A 19,781-nucleotide genomic window follows, 5' to 3' on the forward strand; every position below is an offset into this window, starting at 1 on the left:
GCCTTTAGTATTGGGATTTTTCCTTTCCTATAAATTCTTACTTCTTGTTATAGTCTTTTCTTTCCACTTAAAGAAGACCCTTGAACATTTCTTTAGGGTGGGTTTAATATTGATGAACTCTTTAGGTTTTGCTTGTCTGAGAACTTCTTTATCTATTGTTCAATTCTAAATGATAATATTGCTGGGTAGAATATCCTAGGTTGCAGATTTTTCCTTTTCAACACTCTGAATATATTATGCCACTCCCTTCTGACCTACAAAATATTTGCCAAAAAATCAACTGATAGCCTTGTGGGTGTTCCCTTGTATATAACCCTTTGTTTTCCTCTTACTGCCTTTATAATTCTCTCTTTATATTTAACTTTTACCATATTAATTATGACATGTCTTGGTGTGGGTCTGTTTGAGTTCCTCTTGATTGAGACCCTCTGTGTTTCCTGTGCTTGGATATCTGTTTCCTTCTTCAGGTTGGGACGTTTTCACCCATGATTTCATTAAATAAAATTTCAAATCCCTTCTCTCTCTTCTCCTTCTGGAACCCCTATAAGGTGAATATTGCTATGCTTGATGTTATCCCAAATATCCCTTAAATCGTTCTCATTAAAACTTCTTTTCTTTTTGCTGTTCTGATTGGTTGATTTCCAATATTCTATCTCTCAGATCACTTATGCATTTTGCTATATCACCTAGTCTGCTGTTTATTCCTTGTTGTGTGTTTTTCCTTTCAGTTATTGTATTCTTCAGTTCTGACTGCTTCTTTTCTATATTTTTGAGTTCCTTTTAAAAATTCTCACTGTGTTCATCTATTCTTTCCCCCAATTCAGTTAGCATTCTTATTATCTGGTAGATTAATTAACCAAGGAGGTAAAAGACCTATACTCTGACAACTATAAAACATTGATAAAGGAAATTGAAGATGATACAAAGAAATGGAAAAATATCCCATGTTCTTGTATTGGAAGAATTAACATTGTTAAAATGGCCATACTGCCCAAAGCAGTCTACAGATTTAATGCAATCCCTATCAAATTACCCATGACATTTTCCACAGAACTAGAGCAAATAATCCTAAAATTTATGTGGAACCATGAAAGAATTGCCAAAGCAACCCTGAGGAAAAAGAACAAAGCTAGAGGTATCACACTCCCTGACTTCATACTATACTACAAAGCTGCAGTAGTCAAACCAACATGGTACTGGCACAAAAACAGACACATAGGTCAGTGGAACAGAACAGATAGTGCAGAAATAAACCCACACGCTTACGGCCCATTAATATACAACAAAGGAGGAGAAAAGACAGTCTCTTCAATAAGTAGTACTGGGAAAACTGGACAGCTACATGTAAAAGAATGAAATTAGAATATTTTATCACACCATATACAAAAAATAAACTCAAAATGGATTAAATACCTAAACATAAGACCTGAAACCATAAAACTCTTAGAAGAAAATATAGGCAGAACACTCTTTGACATAAATTGTAACTATATTTTTTTGGATCTGTCTCCTACAGCAAATGAAATTTTAAAAACTAAAGAAATAAGACCTAATTAAACTTAAAAGCTTTTGCACAACAAAGGAAACCATTGACGAAATGAAAAGACAACCTACCTGATGGGAGAAATTATTTGCAAATGATATGACCAATAAAGGGTTAATATCCAAAATATATAAACAGCTCATACAACTCAACATCAAAAAATCAAACAACCCAATTAAAAACTGGGCAGAAGACCTGAATAGACATTTTTCCAAAGAAGACATATGCATGGCCAATAGGCACATAAAAAGATGCTTGACATCACTAATTATTAGAGAAGTGCAAATCAAAACAACAAGATATCAGCTCACATCTGTCAGTATGACTATCTTCAAAAAGTCAACAAATAACAAATGTTGCAAGGATGTAGAGAAAAGGGAACCCTTGTACACTGTTGGTGGGAATATAAATTGGTGCAGCCACTATGGAAGACAGTATGGAGGTTCCTCAAAAAACTAAAAATAGGACTACCATATGATCCAGCAATTCCACTCCTGGGTATATATCTAGAAAAAACAAAAATGTTAATTCAAAAGATACATGTACCTGATGTTTATAACAGCATATTTTATAATTGCCAAAATATGGAAGCAACCTAAGTGTCCATCGACAGATGAATGGATAAAGAAGATATATATACATATGCATATATATATATACATACACATACACATACACGTAACTCAGCCATAAAAAGAATGTAATTCTGTCATTTGCAACATTGTGGATGGATGGACCTAGAGAATATTAGGCTAAGTGAAATGACTCTGACAGAGAATGACAAATACTATATGATATCACTTATACGTGGGATGTAAAAAATAATACAAATGAATGTATATAGTGAAACAGAAACAGACTCATAGATACAGAAAACAAACTAGTGGTTACCAGTGCGGAGAAGGAAGTGGGGAGGGGCAAGTTAAGGGTATGGGATTAAGAGATACAAACTACCATGTATAAAATAGATAAGCAACAAGGTATATTGTACAGAAAAAGGAATTACAGCCATTATTTTGTAATAACTTTTTTTTTCTTTTTTTTTTATTAGTTTCTGCTTTATAACAAAGTGAATCTGTAATAACTTTTAATGGAGTATAATCTATAAAAATATTGAATCACTATGTTGTACATCTGAAACTAATATAATATTTTAAATGAAATATTAAAATATTCAATTAAGAAAAAGGAGTGTGAATGTGCACCAAGAATAGAGTTTTGTGTTTGTGCATTCACACCCACTAACACCTCAGAAAGGCATTCTCTTCTCCCCTCTCCTCTCCTCCCATCCTATCAGACCAAGCTCCTCAAGTCTGGCTTCAAACACCATCCCTTGCCCCAAGCTGCACTGGTTCTACTGGCCCTGGAAGAAAACTCACATTTCTCATCCACACTCCCTCTTTCCACTATACTCATTTTACCCTGCCACCCATTCTCCTCACTAGAGCACTCTCATGCTTACCCCTGTCACAAGGCTCAGTATGAGACCACTCCCTCTCCTAGTCTCTCCTTTTCTCTTCTTTGTCAATGGTAAAGCAATGGTAAATGTCCTACAAGGCCTGGCATCAAGAACACCCTCAGATCCTTTGTGTCCCATTTCTATGTCTCCCACTGTTTGTGTATCCCAGTGTCTTTGTGTCTCAACCTTTGAGTGTCACCGTGTTTGTGTATATCCCAGTGACACTGTGTCCAAATGTTTTAGTTTCTGTGTGTCCTAATGTCTTTATGCCCTGGTGTCTCTGTGTTCCAGTGTTTGTATGTCCTAATGACTGTATGTCATAGCTTTTCTCTATGCCCAAGTGTCTATGTGTCTTGGGGTCAGTGTTTGAATATCCCAGCACCGTGTTTCCTGCTGTTGGTATTTACCCTTATGTGTAAATGCCAGTGTCTCTGTGCCCCAGTGTCTGTACATGTCCCAATGACTATATTGAACAGTGATATTATCTTAGCATCTGTGTATATCTCAGAGTCTTTGTTTTTCCAGTTTTAATATGTCCCAGTGGCTGTATATCTCAATGTCTGTGTTTCCTAGGGTCTGTGAGTTGCAGGGTCTGGGTATGTTCCAATGACTGTTTGTCCTAGTCTCTGTGTCCCAGTGTGTGTGTCCCAGGGTCTCTGTGTTACAATGTCTCTGTGTGTCCCACTGACCAAGTGTGCCTGTGTTTCTGTGTCCCAGTCAGTTGTTCTTATTGTCAGTATGTACTAACTCCTGTTTTCCAGTGTCTATGCATCCTATTTACTGTATGTTCCAATGCTGTATATTTCCTGATGACAGTATATCCCAGTGTTTATGAGCCTTACTTTCTGTGTGTTCCTATATCTGTATGCTTCAGTGTTTGTGTATCCCGATGCTTGTGTTTCCTGGTGTCTGTGTTTCATAGAACCTGTTAATGTCCCAGAGTTGGTGTGTCCCAATGTCTGGGTACCTTGTGTGTGTGCACCAATATCTATGTGTTCCAGTGCCTGTATATCCCAGAATCTGTGTATCCTAGTGACTATGCACCAGTATCTACATTCCCAGTGTCTGAGTGTCTCAATGAATATATATCCCCATGTCACTGTATATCAAAGTTTCTATGTGTCTCAAGTTCTATGTGTCTCAGTGTCTATGTACCACAATGTCTATGTATACCAACTTCTCTATCTCTGTAAATAAGTGCATTAGTGTCCATGTGCCCCCAGTGTCTGTGTGTCATAGTGTCAGCATGTTGGTTGTATAGCTCAGTTTCAGTGTTTCTATGTGCCTCAGTTTCTATCCCAGTCTGTGTGCCCTAGTGTTTTCATACTAGTGTCTGTGTATTTTAATATCTGTGAAAAGAGTGTCTATACGTCCCAGTGTCACTGTATCTTCATGTCTGTAAGTTCCAGTGTCTATGTGTCCTAGTGTCTATGCAAATCCCAATGGACTGTATGTTCTATTGTCTGTCAATGTCTGTATGTCCCAGTGTTTGTGTGTTCCAAAGTGACTGTGTGTCCCAGAGTAAGCATGTTGCAGTGTGTCTATGTATTTCAGTGTTTTGTGTGCCTTAGTGTCTGTACCCCAGTTTCTGTGTGTTTGAGTCTGGGTATCCCAGTGTCTACATGTTTCAGTGACTGTGTTCCTATGTCAGCATGTTGTATTCTGTCTGAGTTTCAGTGTTTGTGTGCCTCAGGGACTATATCACACTGTCTGTATGTCCTAGTGTTTGCGTGTCCTTGAATCTGTAGGTTTAAGTGTTTGCTACTGTATATGCCAGTATCTGTATGTTTTCTGGTGTCTGTATGTCCTAGTTTCTGAGGACCCCAATGTTTGTATGTTCCAGTGTGTACCACAACATCTCTATGTGTCAGTGTTTGTGTGTCTCAGGGTCTGTAAGTCCCAGTGGTTGTTTGTCTCAGTGTCTGTGTACCTTGTTTCCCAGTGCCTAGGTGCCCTACTGACTGTATCCCTGTGTTTCTGTACATCCAAGTGTCTATGTGTCTCAGGGACTGTGTCCCAGTGTCTGTACACCCAAGTATCTGTGTGTCTCAATGTTTATGTATCCCAGTGTCTATGTACCTCAATGTCTATAAGTCCCTGTTTCTGTCTACTGACTGTGCAACAGTCTGTGTGTCAAAATGACTGTGTGTCACAGTGTATATATAACTCCCAGTATCTGTAGATCACAGCCTGTCTGTACTCTAATGCTTGGGTGTCCCAATATCTGTTTATGTCCTAACGACTGTATGTTCTAGTGTCTGTGTGTCTTGATGTCTGTGAATGTTCTGGTATCTGTGTTCCTCAATTTTTATATGTCCCATGGTTTGTGTACCCCAGTGACTATTTCCATGTTGCATATGTCTCTTAGTTTCAGTGTTTTTGTGTACTTCAGTACCTGTAGCCCAGTGTTTGTGTGTCACAACATCTGTTTGATCCAGTTCTGTGGTGGTTCTATGGTGGTTCTGTGTCTCTATGTGCCTCAATAACTGTATGTCCCATGATGTGTCCCAGTTTCTGTGTGTTCCAATGTCAGTGTGCCTCAGTGTATGTATATTCCAGTGTTTGCTTGTTCCACTGTTTGTGAGGTAAAATGTCTGTGTGTCTCAGTGTTTTTATATGTCCTTATGTCTGTGTGCCTCAATATTTATATTCTATTGTCTGTGTGTCCCAGTCTCAACATGCTCCTGTGTGTCTCTGAGTTTCAGTTTTTGTGTGCCTCAGTCTCTATACCCCAGTTTCCTTGTGTCCCAGTGTGTGTGTGTGTCCCAGGTTTTATGTGTCCCTGTTTGTGTATCCTTTTTTGTGTTCCTGAGTCTTTACATGTTCCTGAATCTTTGCACTTTCCTGAGTCTTTATTGTGTCCTCGAGTCATTGTTCATCTTTGAGTCTGCATGTTCCTGAGTCTTTGCATGTGATCTAAGATCTAGTGTCTGTTCATCTCCATGTCAGGGCACCCATGAGCCTCTGTGTTCCAGTATCTGTGTGCTCCTGTCTTTGTGCATCCCCAAGTTTTGCATATCCCTGAACTTTTGTGATCCAGTGTAAGTGTGTCCTGGAGTCTCTATATTCCTGTCTGGGTGTCTTTCTCTGAGCCTCTGTGTTCTACTGTCTATATTAATGAATCTGCACATGCCTCCTTCCATGTGCCCTTGGTTGGTGAGTCTCTGAGTCTATGCATCTCTGGGGCTCTCCATGTCTGTGATTTGGTATTTATCCTACTTCTCTATTTATTTTCGCCAGATTTTGCCAGTGTTTCTGTATTATTTTCTTGATGTTGCTGTGTCTTAAGTTGCTCTGTGTCTCAGTGCCTCTCTTTCTTAGTCCATTGATCTTTTTCTCTAGATTCCCATGACTGTGTTCTTGTTTCTATGGGTCTATTTGTCAGGGTGTCTCTCTGTATCTGTTCCTCTTTTCGTCTTGCTCTGTCCCTGGTATAGTTTTGATCTGACTCACCACGTCCGTGTCCCTGTCTCTGTTTGTGTCTGGTGTCTGGATCCATGTCTTTTTATTTTTGACCCACTATTTATGTGTCCTTGGGTCTGATTCACTGTCCCCATCCTTTCATCTGTGGCCTTGGCTGCCTTTTTGTGTGTCTCTATTTCTGGGTAAACCAAGTGTATCTTGATTCTGTGTCTTTGCCCATTTGCTTGTGTTCTGTGTATCTGTTTCTCTGTGTCTAGGTTTCTTTATTCCTATCTTGATGCTTCCAGAAGTGTGCCTGTGTTTTTGTCCCTATGTCTAGCCTGTATCCATATGATTGTGTTTGTGAGTTCACATCCCCATGTCTACTTGTTCTAAGATTTCTGTCTCTGAATTCCTGTGTCCCTGTCATTGTGTCACAATGTCCCCATCATTGTGTCACAATGTCCCCATTATTCCTGGGCCTCTATTTTGTCTGTCCTTATGTCTCTGTTACCTGGTCTGAAACTTATATCTTTGGTGGTGTTTGTCACTGTTGAGGTGTCTGCATCCCCATGTCTTAGTCGCTGGATCTCTAAATATATAAGTCTATGCTCCTGTCTCACTCTTAATGTGTTTCTCTGCATGTACGTGTGTCCTTGGGTCTTTGTCACCAAGTCTGGATCTGTGTAACATCTCTGTTTCTATGTCCTTATAGGTCTCTGGTCTTGTATCTCTGTGTTCTCTTCTCATCCCCCACTCCATGTCTGCATGTCATCATGTCTATGTGTTTCTACCTCTCTGTCCTTGGTGTCTTGGTCTGTGGTTTTGACCAATGTCCCCCTGGTTACTTCTGTGACCCTGTGTGTCTTGATTCCTCTGCTCCTGTGTTTGGATCTCTGTGAATCTCTATCTTTTCATTTGTATGCTGTTATGTCTCAGTGTCTTCACATTAGTCATTGTGTGCTTGTCCCTGGGTGACCTCATTTTTTTCTCCCTGCCTCTTTGTTTTTGACAGGGACAGCACCTCAAAATGGGGATACAGAAGCCCAGCAAGTGGGCATCTGTTTCTCTGGGTTTATGTCCCTGATACTGTCACTCTGGCTTCCTGCCCCCTCTTTGTATGTCTACATGCCCTTATGTCTATTCTCTTTATTTTGAGGTCCTTGTGTTTCCACATGTCTCTACTCTATTTACCCATCCATGTCTGTGTCCTCGTTGTTGTCTTTCTGTGTGTGATTCCATGCCTTTGGTTGTGAGTAGTACATGTGTGTGTCTACTGCTGTGTCATGGGATCCTTTTTGGTTCATTCATTCAGCAAATATTTACTAAGCACCTACTATGTGCTAGGCCCTGGGGATACATAGATGATTCAGAAAATGTCCTTGCCCTCAAAGAGCTCACAGTCTAAGCAAGGGATCCAGACAAGTAAATAGATGATTACTACACAGTATGATAGGTTAGCTTGAATGGAATGTGGGAGTGGGCTATGGTAACAGGAGGGGACCACACTCAATCTATGGGAGGGGTCAGGGAAGGCCTCCTAGAGGAAATAGACAACTAAGACTTGAAGAATATGTAAAATTTACCTGCATGAAGCCAAGGAAGGGAGTCCCACATAGAAGGAAAAGCACATGCAAAGGCCCATTGGTGGGAGAGAGCATTGTTTGTTAGGGGAACTGTAAGAGCTTTAAATATGTCATGGGAGCCAGAGAAGGTCGTGAGCAGGACTGGTGCCTCAGTTTTTTGTTTTAAGGAAGTCACTTCTAAGGCTGCTGTGGAGTATGGATTGGAAAGAGTAGAGACTGGAGACAGTAAGGACTGTGAGGAGGCAGAAGTCCCTAAGCCTCTAGATCCATAGATCTGCATGTCTTTGTGTGTGTGTTCTGGTATATGTGTCACCTAGTGCATGTGTTAGTGTGCATGTCCCTGTGTGTTTCCACGTCCTCGGGGCTTTGTTCCTGGCTCACCCTATGCCCTGGCCTCTGGGTCTCCAAAAGTCAGGTCTCCTGCTCTGGGGTTCAGGGGCCATCACAGGACATAGGCAATGTAGGGGTGGCCCAGCAGCCACTGTACATGAGAGTGCTTCACCAGCCAGCAGGAAGCCCAGAGGGGTGGCAGCCTTGGTGAGTCCTTCAGCAGTCTCTTGCCTAGGATCACAGGCACATCTGGGTCCTGGTGCCTCCTCAAGCTTGGCCCCATAGGCCCTGCCACCAGCTGGATGTCCGCATGCTGGAACTGTCCTGAGGGAGAGAGATGCAGCACCAGTTAAGGCAGTGGCCTCAGTCCTACTGACAGCTCTGAGAGGATCCTAAAGCAGGAAACCTAAAAGGAAAAGTGGGAGGGAGGAGGGACAGCAAAGGCCTGGAGGAGAGAAGAGACTGAGCATTGTGTGAAACGTGGAGGAGCCAGATGGGACAGTAGTATGAAAGTAGAGAGCCAAAGTGGATGAGATGGCAGTAGAAGGGGTTCAGTCCGGCTTGAAGGAGATGACAAGGCAGATTGGATAAGTGAGGAGGTTCAGAGGAAGTAAAAATATCTGTCCAACCCACCATCACTGCCCAAACTCTTTGACGTGTACCTCTGCCTCAGGTTCTGCTAGTGTCTCCTGACCTACAGTCTGGCTTCCTGCAATCCCCCTTTACAGCAGCCTCCAGAGGGATCTTTGTAATACTCAGATCTGACTGTATCTTTCACCTGCTTATGCCTTTTCATGACTCCCATTGCCTTCAGGAAAAAGCCAAATTCCTCATGCTGGCACTCTTGTCTGATCACTTCAGCTCCATCTCCTCCAATCTCCATTCCTTTCCTCTACACGTTTGCTCAACTTTCCAGACTCGGTGTGGGTCTCTCTCTTATAGGAGACCTTTCTTGAACTCCAAAGCTGGGCAAGATGCCTCACCTTGGGTTCCTCCAGCTCCCTGGACTGCTGTCTGTCTAGCACTGATAACTCCCTGGGATCACTCTGCCTGGGTCTGTCTTATACATACATACATACATACATATATATATATATATATATATATATATATATATATTTATTTATTTATTTATTGCTGCATAGGGTTTTCATTTCTGTGTGTGGGCTTTCTCTAGTTGTGGCAAGCAGGGCCTGCTCTTCATTGTGGTGCGTGGGTTTCTCATTGTGGTGGCTTCTCTTTGCTGTGGAGCATGGGTTCTAGGCGCATGGGCTTCAGTAGTTGTGGCACATGGGCTCAGTAGTTGTGGCTCACAGGCTTTAGAGCAAAGGCTCCATAGTTGTGGCACATGGGCTTAGTTGCTCTGTGGCATGTGGGATCTTCCCAGGCCAGGGCTCGAACCCATGTCCCCTGCATTGGCAGGCGGATTCTTAACCACTGTGCCCACAGGGAAGTCCTGGGTCTGTCTTCTTCCTAGACCAGGAGCTCTCCAAGGACACAGCTTGGCTCTGATTCCTCTTTGTGGTTTGAGGGTCAAGGTGCTGGGGGCTCATTGGCCTTTCACCCTGGCAGAGTCTCTCTTGGGACTGGTGCTCTCTGATCACTATCAGCCTCAGTACCACTTTTCCAGCAGGCCACGGGCCAAGGGGCTGAGACCTGAGCCATTGATCACGTAGAGCCCCAGGTGGGCTAGTTGTGGGGTGCTGGGGTTCTGGTAGCGGTGCTGGAGGACTAGGAATTCAAGGTGGGGCCCAAGGCAGAGGATGAGGTGGGCTGCGGCAGCCACATGGAGCTCCAGCTGGGACCTCTTCAGTAGGGCCGACTGGTCCCAGGACAGAAGCAAGGTACCCTCACCTTGTATGGATATGGAACTGTGGTGATCGTGATAGGGTAGGTCCGGGGTTTGTCTTTAGTAACTGTGATGGTCTGGAAGTAGGTCCTTGTGCCCTGGCCTTGATGGTGTCCCCAGCAGCTGTCCACGTACATGCAGCCCTGGAGGGAGAAGAATGCTTGCTGGGAGCACAGGCTTTCACATGGTCATTCACATAGTCACCCACAGCACAGGAGGGGTGAAGTCTCAGAGACTGAAGTTCAGATGAATTGGTACAGATCTGTAGTTAGAGAGCAGCTCCTGAGGAAAGTGCTTCTACCACAGTCCATCTAGCTGCTCCTTCCTGTGCAGTGTATGAACATGTATGTATACCTGTGCATGCTTACCCCAGTGGGGCTGTTTGCATGTATGTGCTTGCCTCTGAGTGTGTAAATGTGTGTGTTTAGTTCTGTTCATATGAGTATCTCTGGACATATCAGTGCATCTGCGTATTTGGGGAAGGTGTTATGGTAGAGCATGTATTTTTTTTTGGTTGTATGTGTATATGTGTCTCTGGATATGTTGGTGTTATAAGTCTTGGTGAATATATTATGTTGTGTGTGTCTGGTTGTGTGTTGGTACATATTGTATAACTGGGGGTGTCAGTGTGCATGCATCTGGCTGTGTGCCATGGTATTTGTGTTTTGGTATGTTTTTTATGTCTAGAGTAGCAGAGTATGTGTACCTATGTATGTTGAATTCTTGTGTATTGGGATGAGTGAGGTTACCAGCGCATGTATGTGTGTCTGAGTGTGTTGATATATGTGTCATTGTGTATATCTGAGCATGTGTTGTGCATCTCTGTGTATCTGGATGCCTATTTGTATGTTATTATGTGTAGGTGTGGAAAGTGTCAAAATATATGTGCCTAGATGTGTATTTTTGTGAGTTTACTGTATTCCCTAGTGTGTGTGTATGTGTATCTGTGAGTGTCTTGGTGTTAGGGTATATTTGTGTGTGTTTCCATGTGTCTGGGTATGTACTTGTGTGTTAGTGCAGTGCCCTGCTATGTGTTTGTATTAGCCCACAGATGTCTGGGGGTGTTGACATGTGTATATCTGGCTGTGGAGTTATATGAGGTAGAGTCTTTGGGGCTCTCACCTGCCTTTGGGTCATCTATGAGCTGTAGTAGGTCCCCTGGACACCCATCTAGTGTGAAGTGGATCCTCTCTTTTGAGCATGGGATGTGGATCACAAAGTGGGTGTCCCCATCCACTGCAAGGCAGGAGGCACAACTCTGAAGTTATGGTCCTAAAAGTGAGGCAGGAGGTAGATGGGCACCCCAGGGTAAGCAATTGGAGATTCGTTCCCTGTGGACAGAAACTCCAAGATGAGCATAGCAGGACAACTGAGAGAGGAGGCTGGGCCCTGCTCAGATAGAAGATAAGAGACCACATATTTCTCATTCTCAAAGTCAAGGAGACCTTCCCAACTAGAAAGGCTCCTTGGAGGTCAAAAAGGGAGGGGGCGCCACCCCATAGTAAGTGATGTCAACTACCCATAGGCCTCTTGGGTGGCAACCATCTTGGCGCACACATTGGGAGGATCCTGAGATATACCAAATACGGACTCTGAACCAGGCAAATCAAAATGTTTGGCTAAAGGAAACCTGGAAGAAATGCCCCATATAAGTGATTTAAACTACCACGAGGGCGTGACTCTCTTTTTGAGTCAGTCCCTGTGTCTATACACGCGTACTGTACTCTTTTTCCTCCTAATAAATACTTTACTTGTTTCACTGCTTTCCATCTTTGTGGGAATTCTTTTCTGCAAAGCTGAAGGGCCAGAGCCTTGTCACTGACCACTGGTCTAGTGGCTAAGATTTGCTGCTCTTACTGCCATGACCTGACCTCCATCTCTGGCCAGGAACAGAAACTCTGCTTCAAACTGCTGCAGGCTGAGGCACCCAAGATCATATTTGGTTCCGAAACCTGGGAATTCAGGCATTCAAGGTAAACAGTGGGTTTCACCCAGCTGCGGCTTGAGGCCCCTGATTTTCGCTCTTATTTTCTTTCTCACTCTCCACTTCACTTTCTTTTCAAGACCTGCAGGGCATAACCTCTGTCTGCTCACAGCGTTGTGGCTACCCCCAACAACATTGAGGGTGGCAGGCGGATTCCCCAGGCCGTGCAGATTCAAATAACACTTGGGTGACAGCTGATGCTATCCTTTGGGACATGGTGGAAACGTGATTTCCAACTGAGAAGGAACCCAAGGGGTCTCTTTTTCTCTCTCTCACTCTCTCTCTCTCATTGTCCCGTATGGAACCCTCCACTACGCTTTTCTTTCAGAAATTACTTGCACAACAAGGTCTCTTTCTCACTTCATATCTCCGAGTCCTTTTAGGGAAGGATTTCCTGGACATCATTCCTAAACTGCATCCCCGCCACTGACAAACCCAGTGCTGCCTGTATGAGACAAAATTGTCAGACCCTTCCCAGTTCTATCTTAGCTGCCAGACAGGGCAAAGGATTTTGGGTTCTTTTGCTGTCTAGTCTCTCACCTCACTCAACACCCAGAAATTTACTATGAGAATTTCTCCACCTCCCGGCCCTGGAACCTTGAACCCTGTGGCATCTTCCATAGCACCCAACTCCAATTTCTCCAAGGGTTCCTCTTTGCATCTATGGGACCCCCCTTCACTCCAGGTCTTGGCAGCCTACACACTGCTATGGACAGCCTATCTGGCTGGCCATTACCCAGAAGCCTGAATTATAAACTTTGTAGATGCTCAGTCACGAGGAATACACTCCAGCATAGGAAGACTTATTACAGGACATAAGCTCTATAGACAAGGGATCCCTCCTAAGGAAAGTCCTGGCAACTGGTCTGCACTGGTTCGAAGGTCCTCCCCTGGCCATGCTGGGGGAGAAGGCTTGCACAAGTTACCATGGAAGACCAGAGATGTCTGGTCAGAAATCGATGGGAGAGTAGAGGACGCTTGAAACCTCATCAGGTTTGAAGAGAATTTGGGCGATGCCCTGAACCCCTTCAGGTTAAAGCCTCCTGATAAATGTTTCCAGAATGCCAGATTCAATTCTAGAAGCTCTCTCTTGTTCTCACTTGCAAGTTACTCAACATAGGAGGATCCCCCTCCAAGCAAGAAGAGACACCTCTGGAGTGTATCCTTAAGAATCGGAAATTTTTTAAAATAGAAGGGCTAAGAAAGGAAAAACTTAAGTTCTACTATAATGGTGCCTGGCCTTTGTTTAAGTTAGGGAATGGAGAAAAATGGCCTGAAAATGGGTCTCTAAATTACAATACCATTCTGCAATTGGATCTCTATTGCTGCAGGATGGGAAAGTGGACTGAAGTTCCTTATATTCAGGCTTTCATGGTCCTTTACCAAAATCCCGCCTTATATGGCTCTTATAATTCAAAACCTGGGGAACCAGAAAACTGTCCTGACATTTTAGATGATCCCCCTTCTAAGCTCTCCCATCTCTCAGGGGGAAACCTAGCTCCTCCTACTCCTGACAGTATCCCTACTTCTCCGCAGCCACCTACTTCTCTTGCTCCCTCTGACTGACCCCAAACTGCACCTCCTTATGTCCCACCAGACCCTCCATTACCCCAAGAGAGGCTAGTCCTTCCTGGGTAACTCGCAGTGGAGCTTCCTATCACCCAGGATCAGGGAAACTATGCCTTCTTATGGAAGTGGCAAATGGAGAAGGGACAATCAGAGTACATATGCCCTTCTCTTTAACTGACTTAGCCCAATGCAAACAGAAACGGGGCCAATTTTCTGAAGACCCTAGTAAGTTTGTTGAAGGGTTTCATGACTTAACTTGGAAGGATGTCCAAGTAATTCTATCCATTTGCTGTACTCCTGAGGAAAAACAGAGAATCTGGACAGCAGCCCAGGGACATGCCAACCAGCTTGCCAGACACCAACCCAAACATTATGCTATGGGTGGAGATGCAGTCCCAAATCAGGAACCCCCTTGCAATTATAATTTGCAGGCAGGAACAGAAGCCAGGAAGCATATGCTCCAATGTGTATTAGAAGGGATGAGAAAGTGTATCAAAAAGTCGGTTAATTATGAAAAGGTTAAAGGAATGACCCAAGAAGAAGAAGAAAATCCAGCCCTCTTTCATGGGCAGCTTGTGGAGACTTTTAGGAAGTATAGCAACATAGATCCCTCCACTTCTGAAAGTCAGCCCCTGCTGGGACAACACAACACTTTATTAGTCAGTCCGCCCCTGATATGAAATGGAAACTCCAAAGATTACAATTAGTCCTACAAACACCCATGCCCCAACTCCTAGATGTGGCATTTGGGGTATTTAATAATCAAGATCAAGCTGAGAGGGAAGAGAGAACCCAACATGAGAAAAGACAGGCCAGGGCTCATGCAAAACTGATAGGTGTTGCTGTCAGCCATGCCTTGCAACCTCAGGACAAACCAAGGGGGCCAAGAAAGTCCAACTCTCCATCTGGAGGTAAGACCAACAAGGGGGAATGCTACAAATGTAAGTCAACTGGCCAGTGGCCCCAAGATTGCCAGAAAGAGTCCCCCAGGTCATGCCCAACCTGCAAACAAATAGGTCATTGGAAGAGGGACTGCCCTCAGTCCCAAAGGAGAAGGGGGGCTCCCGCTCCCAAGATGGCCATGCTCGACCACTGAGGTGGGCTGGGGATTCTGGTGGCTCCCCCCAATGATATGTCTATCTTCATCGAGGAGCCCTGAGTAGTCCTTGATGTGTCAGGAAAGAAGATTGATTTTTTAATTGATATGGGAGCCGCTCGCTCTGTCTTAATTTCTCACTCTAGACCTCTTTCCTCCAAAAGCTGTACTGTGACTGGTGTTGATGAAAAGCTTAGCACCCATTACTTTACCGGGCTTCTCACTTGCCAATTTGAGCAGTGGTTATTTCGCATGCCTTTTTAGTTGTACCTGAGTGTCCCACCCCACTACTGAGGAGAGACCTTCTGAGCTCCCTCAGGGCCATATTCCAGTTAGGAGGCCCTGAGCAGCCCCTTATCTTGACTCTGACTAAGGCAGACCAACTGGAAGAGCAAGGTCCTATTCCCAGCCATATTCTACAAGGAGTGGACACTTCAGTATGGGACAAAGGAATCCCTGGGAGGGCCATAAATGCCCAACTGTAAGAATTAGCCATAGACCAGAAGCTGCCTACCCTAACAAGAGACAATACCCTATAAAGTTGGAAGTGAAGAAGAGTTTACAACCCCTCGTAGATAAATTCTTAACGCATGGCCTCTTGGTGCCCTGCCAGTCTCCGTGCGATACTCCTATTAGGCTAGTTGTTAAGCCAAATGGGGACTATAGGATGGTACAAGACCTTAGGGCAGTAAACGACGCAGTGGTCACTATACATCCCCTCATGGCCAATCCTTATAACATATTAGCCCAAATCCCTGAGGACACTAAGTGGTTTACTGTACTTGACCTCAAGGATGCCTTTTTTTTGCATCCCAGTTCATCCCTCATCACAATATCTATTTGCCTTCTAGTGGACTAACCCCGACTCAGGCCAAATGCAACAATATACCTGGACAGCATTGCCTCAGGGGTTTTGGGACAGTCCACACTTTTTCACCCAAGCCCTAGGAAAGGAACTAAGGGAAATACACCTGAAAGAAGGGGCTATTATACAGTATGTAGATGATATATTAATATGTAGTCCCTCCATGGAGGCCTCAGATCAAAATACCATTGAAGTCCTTAATATCCTTGGGGCCTGGGGTTACAGAGTCTCTCAGATAAAGGCACAAATCTCAAAGCAACAAGTTAAATATCTGGGATCATTATAAACCCTGGAAGTAGACAGTTATCTCCAGATAGAAAACAAGCTATATTAGGCCTAAGTGCACCAAAGACAAAGAAACATCTCCGTACCTTTTTGGGCATGGCAGGATTTTGTAGAATTTGGATTCCAGGATTCAGGCTAATGGCTAAGCCCCTATATGAAGACACTAAAGGCCCAGATACAGAACTATTACTTTGGAATGGGGAATAAGAAAAGGCTTTTAATGATATCAAGCAGGTCATCACCAGAGCCCCTGCTCTGGGTCTCCCCAGTTTGAAAAGCCATTGATCTTGTACGTGGCTGAAAAGCAGGGGACAGCTTTTGGTGTCCTTATATAGAATCTAGGGGAAGTTCCTCAGCCTATAGGCTACTTTTCCAAGCACCTAGACTCCATGGCCCGAGTTTGGCCTGGCTGCCTCCGGGCAGTAGCTGCCACTGATTTATTAGTGGAAGAAGCCAACAAGCTCGCCTTTGAACAGCCACTGGAAGTCCAGACCCCTCATCAAGTGCAAGGGATTCTAGATATAAAAGGCCACAACTGGTTAACTGGAGGTCGTCTTATTAAGTACCAGGCTTTGCTCCTTGACTCCCCAGAGCTAACCCTCAAAACGTGCCACACTTTTAACGCCACTACACTAATGTCTGCCGAAAGCCCAGAGCTAACACATTCTTGCCTCAAAACCCTTGACCAGGTCTATGCCTATAGGTCTGACCTAACAGACCAGGCCATAGAAAACCCTGAGGAAGAATGGTTTACTGATGGCAGTAGTTTCATTAAAGATGGAGTTAGGGGGACAGGGTATACTGTTGTGAGCATGCATAGTGTCATAGAAGCAAAACCTTTGCCACCTAACACCTCAGCCCAAAAGGCTGAACTGATAGCTCTAACCCAAGCCTTAATCCTAGGGGAAGGAAAGATTGTAAATATATACACTGACTCAAAATATACCTTCCTTGTTTTACATGACCACACAGCTATCTGCAAAGAGAGAAGACTCCTAAATGCAAGAAATTTCCCTATAAAATATAGGGCTGAGATTTTACATCTCATAGAAGTAGTTCAAAAACCAAAACAGATAACAGTCATTCACTGCCATGGGCACCAAAAGGGAACTTCTCAAATTTCCCAAGGAAACAACAGGGCAAATCAGGAAACAAAGAAAGCAGTCTTGATGCCCATAACCGAAATGGCATTAATCCCATCTCTTACCCCTTCTAACGTTATACCCAGGTACTCAACTTCCAAAGAGAACTGGGCATGAGACAGAGGAGGAACTAAGGGAATGGATGGCTCGTGGCACATAGATCAGAAATTGCTCATACCTCTCTCTGACCAATGGAAAATTATTAAAGGGCTACATGATTCTCTCCATCTGGGGAGAGATGCAATGTTTATAATTGTTTTCTGTCTTTTTACAGGGAAAAGGCTCCCGGAGACAATGAAAAGAGTTACTTGAGCCTGTGCCCTTTGTGCCACCCATAATGCAGGAGGCAACTTCAAGCCTCCCCCTCTTGTTAACCCAAGTCCAGCAATGTAGGACTTACCCAGGAGAGGACTGGCAAATAGATTTCACTCAGATGCTCTCTTTCCAGGGTTTCAAGTACTTACTAGTTTTTATAGATACTTTTACTGGATGGATAGAGGTCTTCCCCACTAGAACAGAGAAAGCAACTGAAGTGGCTAAGGCTCTCCTAAAGGAAAGTATTCCTAGATTCAGGTTGCCCCATCACCTTCAGAGTGACAATGGACCTTCGTTTGTAGCAAAGATCACTCAACAGATTTTTCAGGCTTTAGGGATTAAATACAACCTCCGTTCATCCTGGAGACCGCAGTCTTCAGGAAAAGTGGAACAGGCTAATTGAAGAAAACCTTGGGCAAACTCCATCAGGAAAAGAGTCGTGGTATTGCTTGCTGCCAATAGCCCTCTTAAGGGTCAGAGCAGCTCCTAAAACAACCACTAAGTTAAGCCCTTTTGAAATGACATACAGAAGGACATTCCTTACTCTGGACATGCTAACTGACCCAGAAACCCAGGTTCATCTTAAATACATTATAAACCTAGGCCAGGTGCAGAGGCTATACAAGAGCATGGCAACAGAGTACAGCCCTCTCCAGATGACAGTCCCAGTCACTCTGTTGTAAAACCTGGAGATTGGGAACTTTTAAAGACCTGGAAAAATGAGTCCCCTGGTCATCAGCTACTCACAAAATGGAGGGGTCCCTACCAAGTCCTGCTGAGCACTCCTATAGCAGTTAAACTCCAGGGGGTCACCAGCTGGGTTCATTTGTCCAGGGTTAAACCTGTTTCCACTGATACGTTGCAAGAACCTGAAGACCCACATTCCAGCCATTCCTGTGAATCCACCCCTTCCTCCGAGTCTCCACAGGATCCGGAGGACCCAGGAAAGCCTGAAAATTCCAGGTGGATGAATGAACCTCTCCAAGACCTGAAACTTTTATTTGAAAAGGACAAAAAGACTTCTTAGACCTTAGGCTAAGTACCCATAGCCACTATCTTCCTTCTTGCCTTCCGGTACTCCAATCCACTTACAGAATAATTGATAGGCTCTGGTAGATTTAGATAACTATTGTCTTCTTTGCTCTCACCTTTGCTCTTGGAATGTACTAAACCTCTCTGCCCACGCTAGGTGATTTAAATATGACTCTGACTGGTGCTACTATGAAGCCTTAGCTTTTCTATGCCTATTTCCCTTATCCACAGGATGGACAGCAACTCTGGTTCGCATTGTACAAACTCTTGCTTCCTCCACTCTTTTGACAGAATGCTGGATTTGTTTACCCTGAGCTAAGTCCATTGTGGACCAGAGCAACCCTCTTGTCCATCCTGTAAGGAATTTTAGCCAAGTTCCTGATGGAAAATGGTCTTCTACCAGAGACCCAAGGCTCAGAACAGTAATGTACAGAGTCAGAATTGTTCATTTTCCTACTGAAGAAAATTCTAATGTCTCTTGCCTAACCCTCCCCTTAGCAACAGAAGAAGAATATGAAGTCAAACAGGGAGGACAAAGAACTGGTATTAAAGCACCCCAGCGTTTTATAATGACCCCCCAAGCCAGAATTCCAGTTACTTATTTGTGCTCAAACTCTAACTCACTACCCAAAGGAAGAACGATCCACACAGGAGAAGCAGATAGCAGGACGGATGTGGATGGAACAGGTTGTATTTGTAGCTGGAGAAGTTTTCCATAACAATAGAATTGGATGGCTAGGTCTTTTTTTTTTAACATCTTTATTGGAGTATAATTGCTTTACAATTTTGTGTTAATTTCTGCTGTATAACAAAGTGAATCAGCTATATGTACACATATATCCCCATATCCCCTCCCTCTTGAGCCTCCCTCCCATCCTCCCTATCCCACCCCTCTAGATAATCACAAAGCACCGAGCTGATCTCCCTGTGCTATGCAGCTGCTTCCCACTAGCTACCTATTTTACATTTGGTAGTGTATATATGTCAATGCTACTCTCTCACTTCGTCCCAGCTTACCCTTCCCCCACCGGATGGCTAGGTTTTAAAACTTTGGGTGAGTTAGTCTACCGTGTCCTGCCAGGATACGTTTTCATATGCTAGGTAGATAAAAAACCATGCACCATTAATTGCCTACAAAATAACTCTATGCCCACACAGTGTATGCTGGGAACCTTGATTACCCCTTTCTTAATCCACTCCTTAAACGAATCCAAACACTGGGCCACTTAATTAAAACTGTTCACTCAATTAACTCGAGATTTACCTGGTGGCATCCCAGATGGAGATGCCTATTTCTTTAGGTATACATTGTTACCATGGCGGG

At 43.9% G+C, this 19,781-nt stretch overlaps 1 protein-coding gene across 1 annotated transcript in view; it reads right to left on the minus strand.

Annotated features, from left to right (window-relative positions):
• Positions 1 to 8,432: 8,432 nt before the first annotated feature.
• Positions 8,433 to 19,781, minus strand: part of ITIH6 (inter-alpha-trypsin inhibitor heavy chain family member 6) — a gene marked incomplete at both ends in the record, with an annotated part of 32,192 nt that continues 20,843 nt past the window's right edge. Inside the window, 6 exon segments of the mRNA XM_079728006.1 lie at positions 8,433 to 8,639; positions 9,943 to 9,950; positions 9,953 to 10,195; positions 10,198 to 10,256; positions 10,258 to 10,312; positions 11,292 to 11,405. Coding sequence (XP_079584132.1) covers positions 8,433 to 8,639; positions 9,943 to 9,950; positions 9,953 to 10,195; positions 10,198 to 10,256; positions 10,258 to 10,312; positions 11,292 to 11,405 — 686 coding nt within the window.

This window comes from Hyperoodon ampullatus (assembly GCF_949752795.1).
Source record: "Hyperoodon ampullatus genome assembly, chromosome: X".
In the NCBI taxonomy this organism is placed as follows: Eukaryota; Metazoa; Chordata; class Mammalia; order Artiodactyla; family Ziphiidae; genus Hyperoodon; species Hyperoodon ampullatus.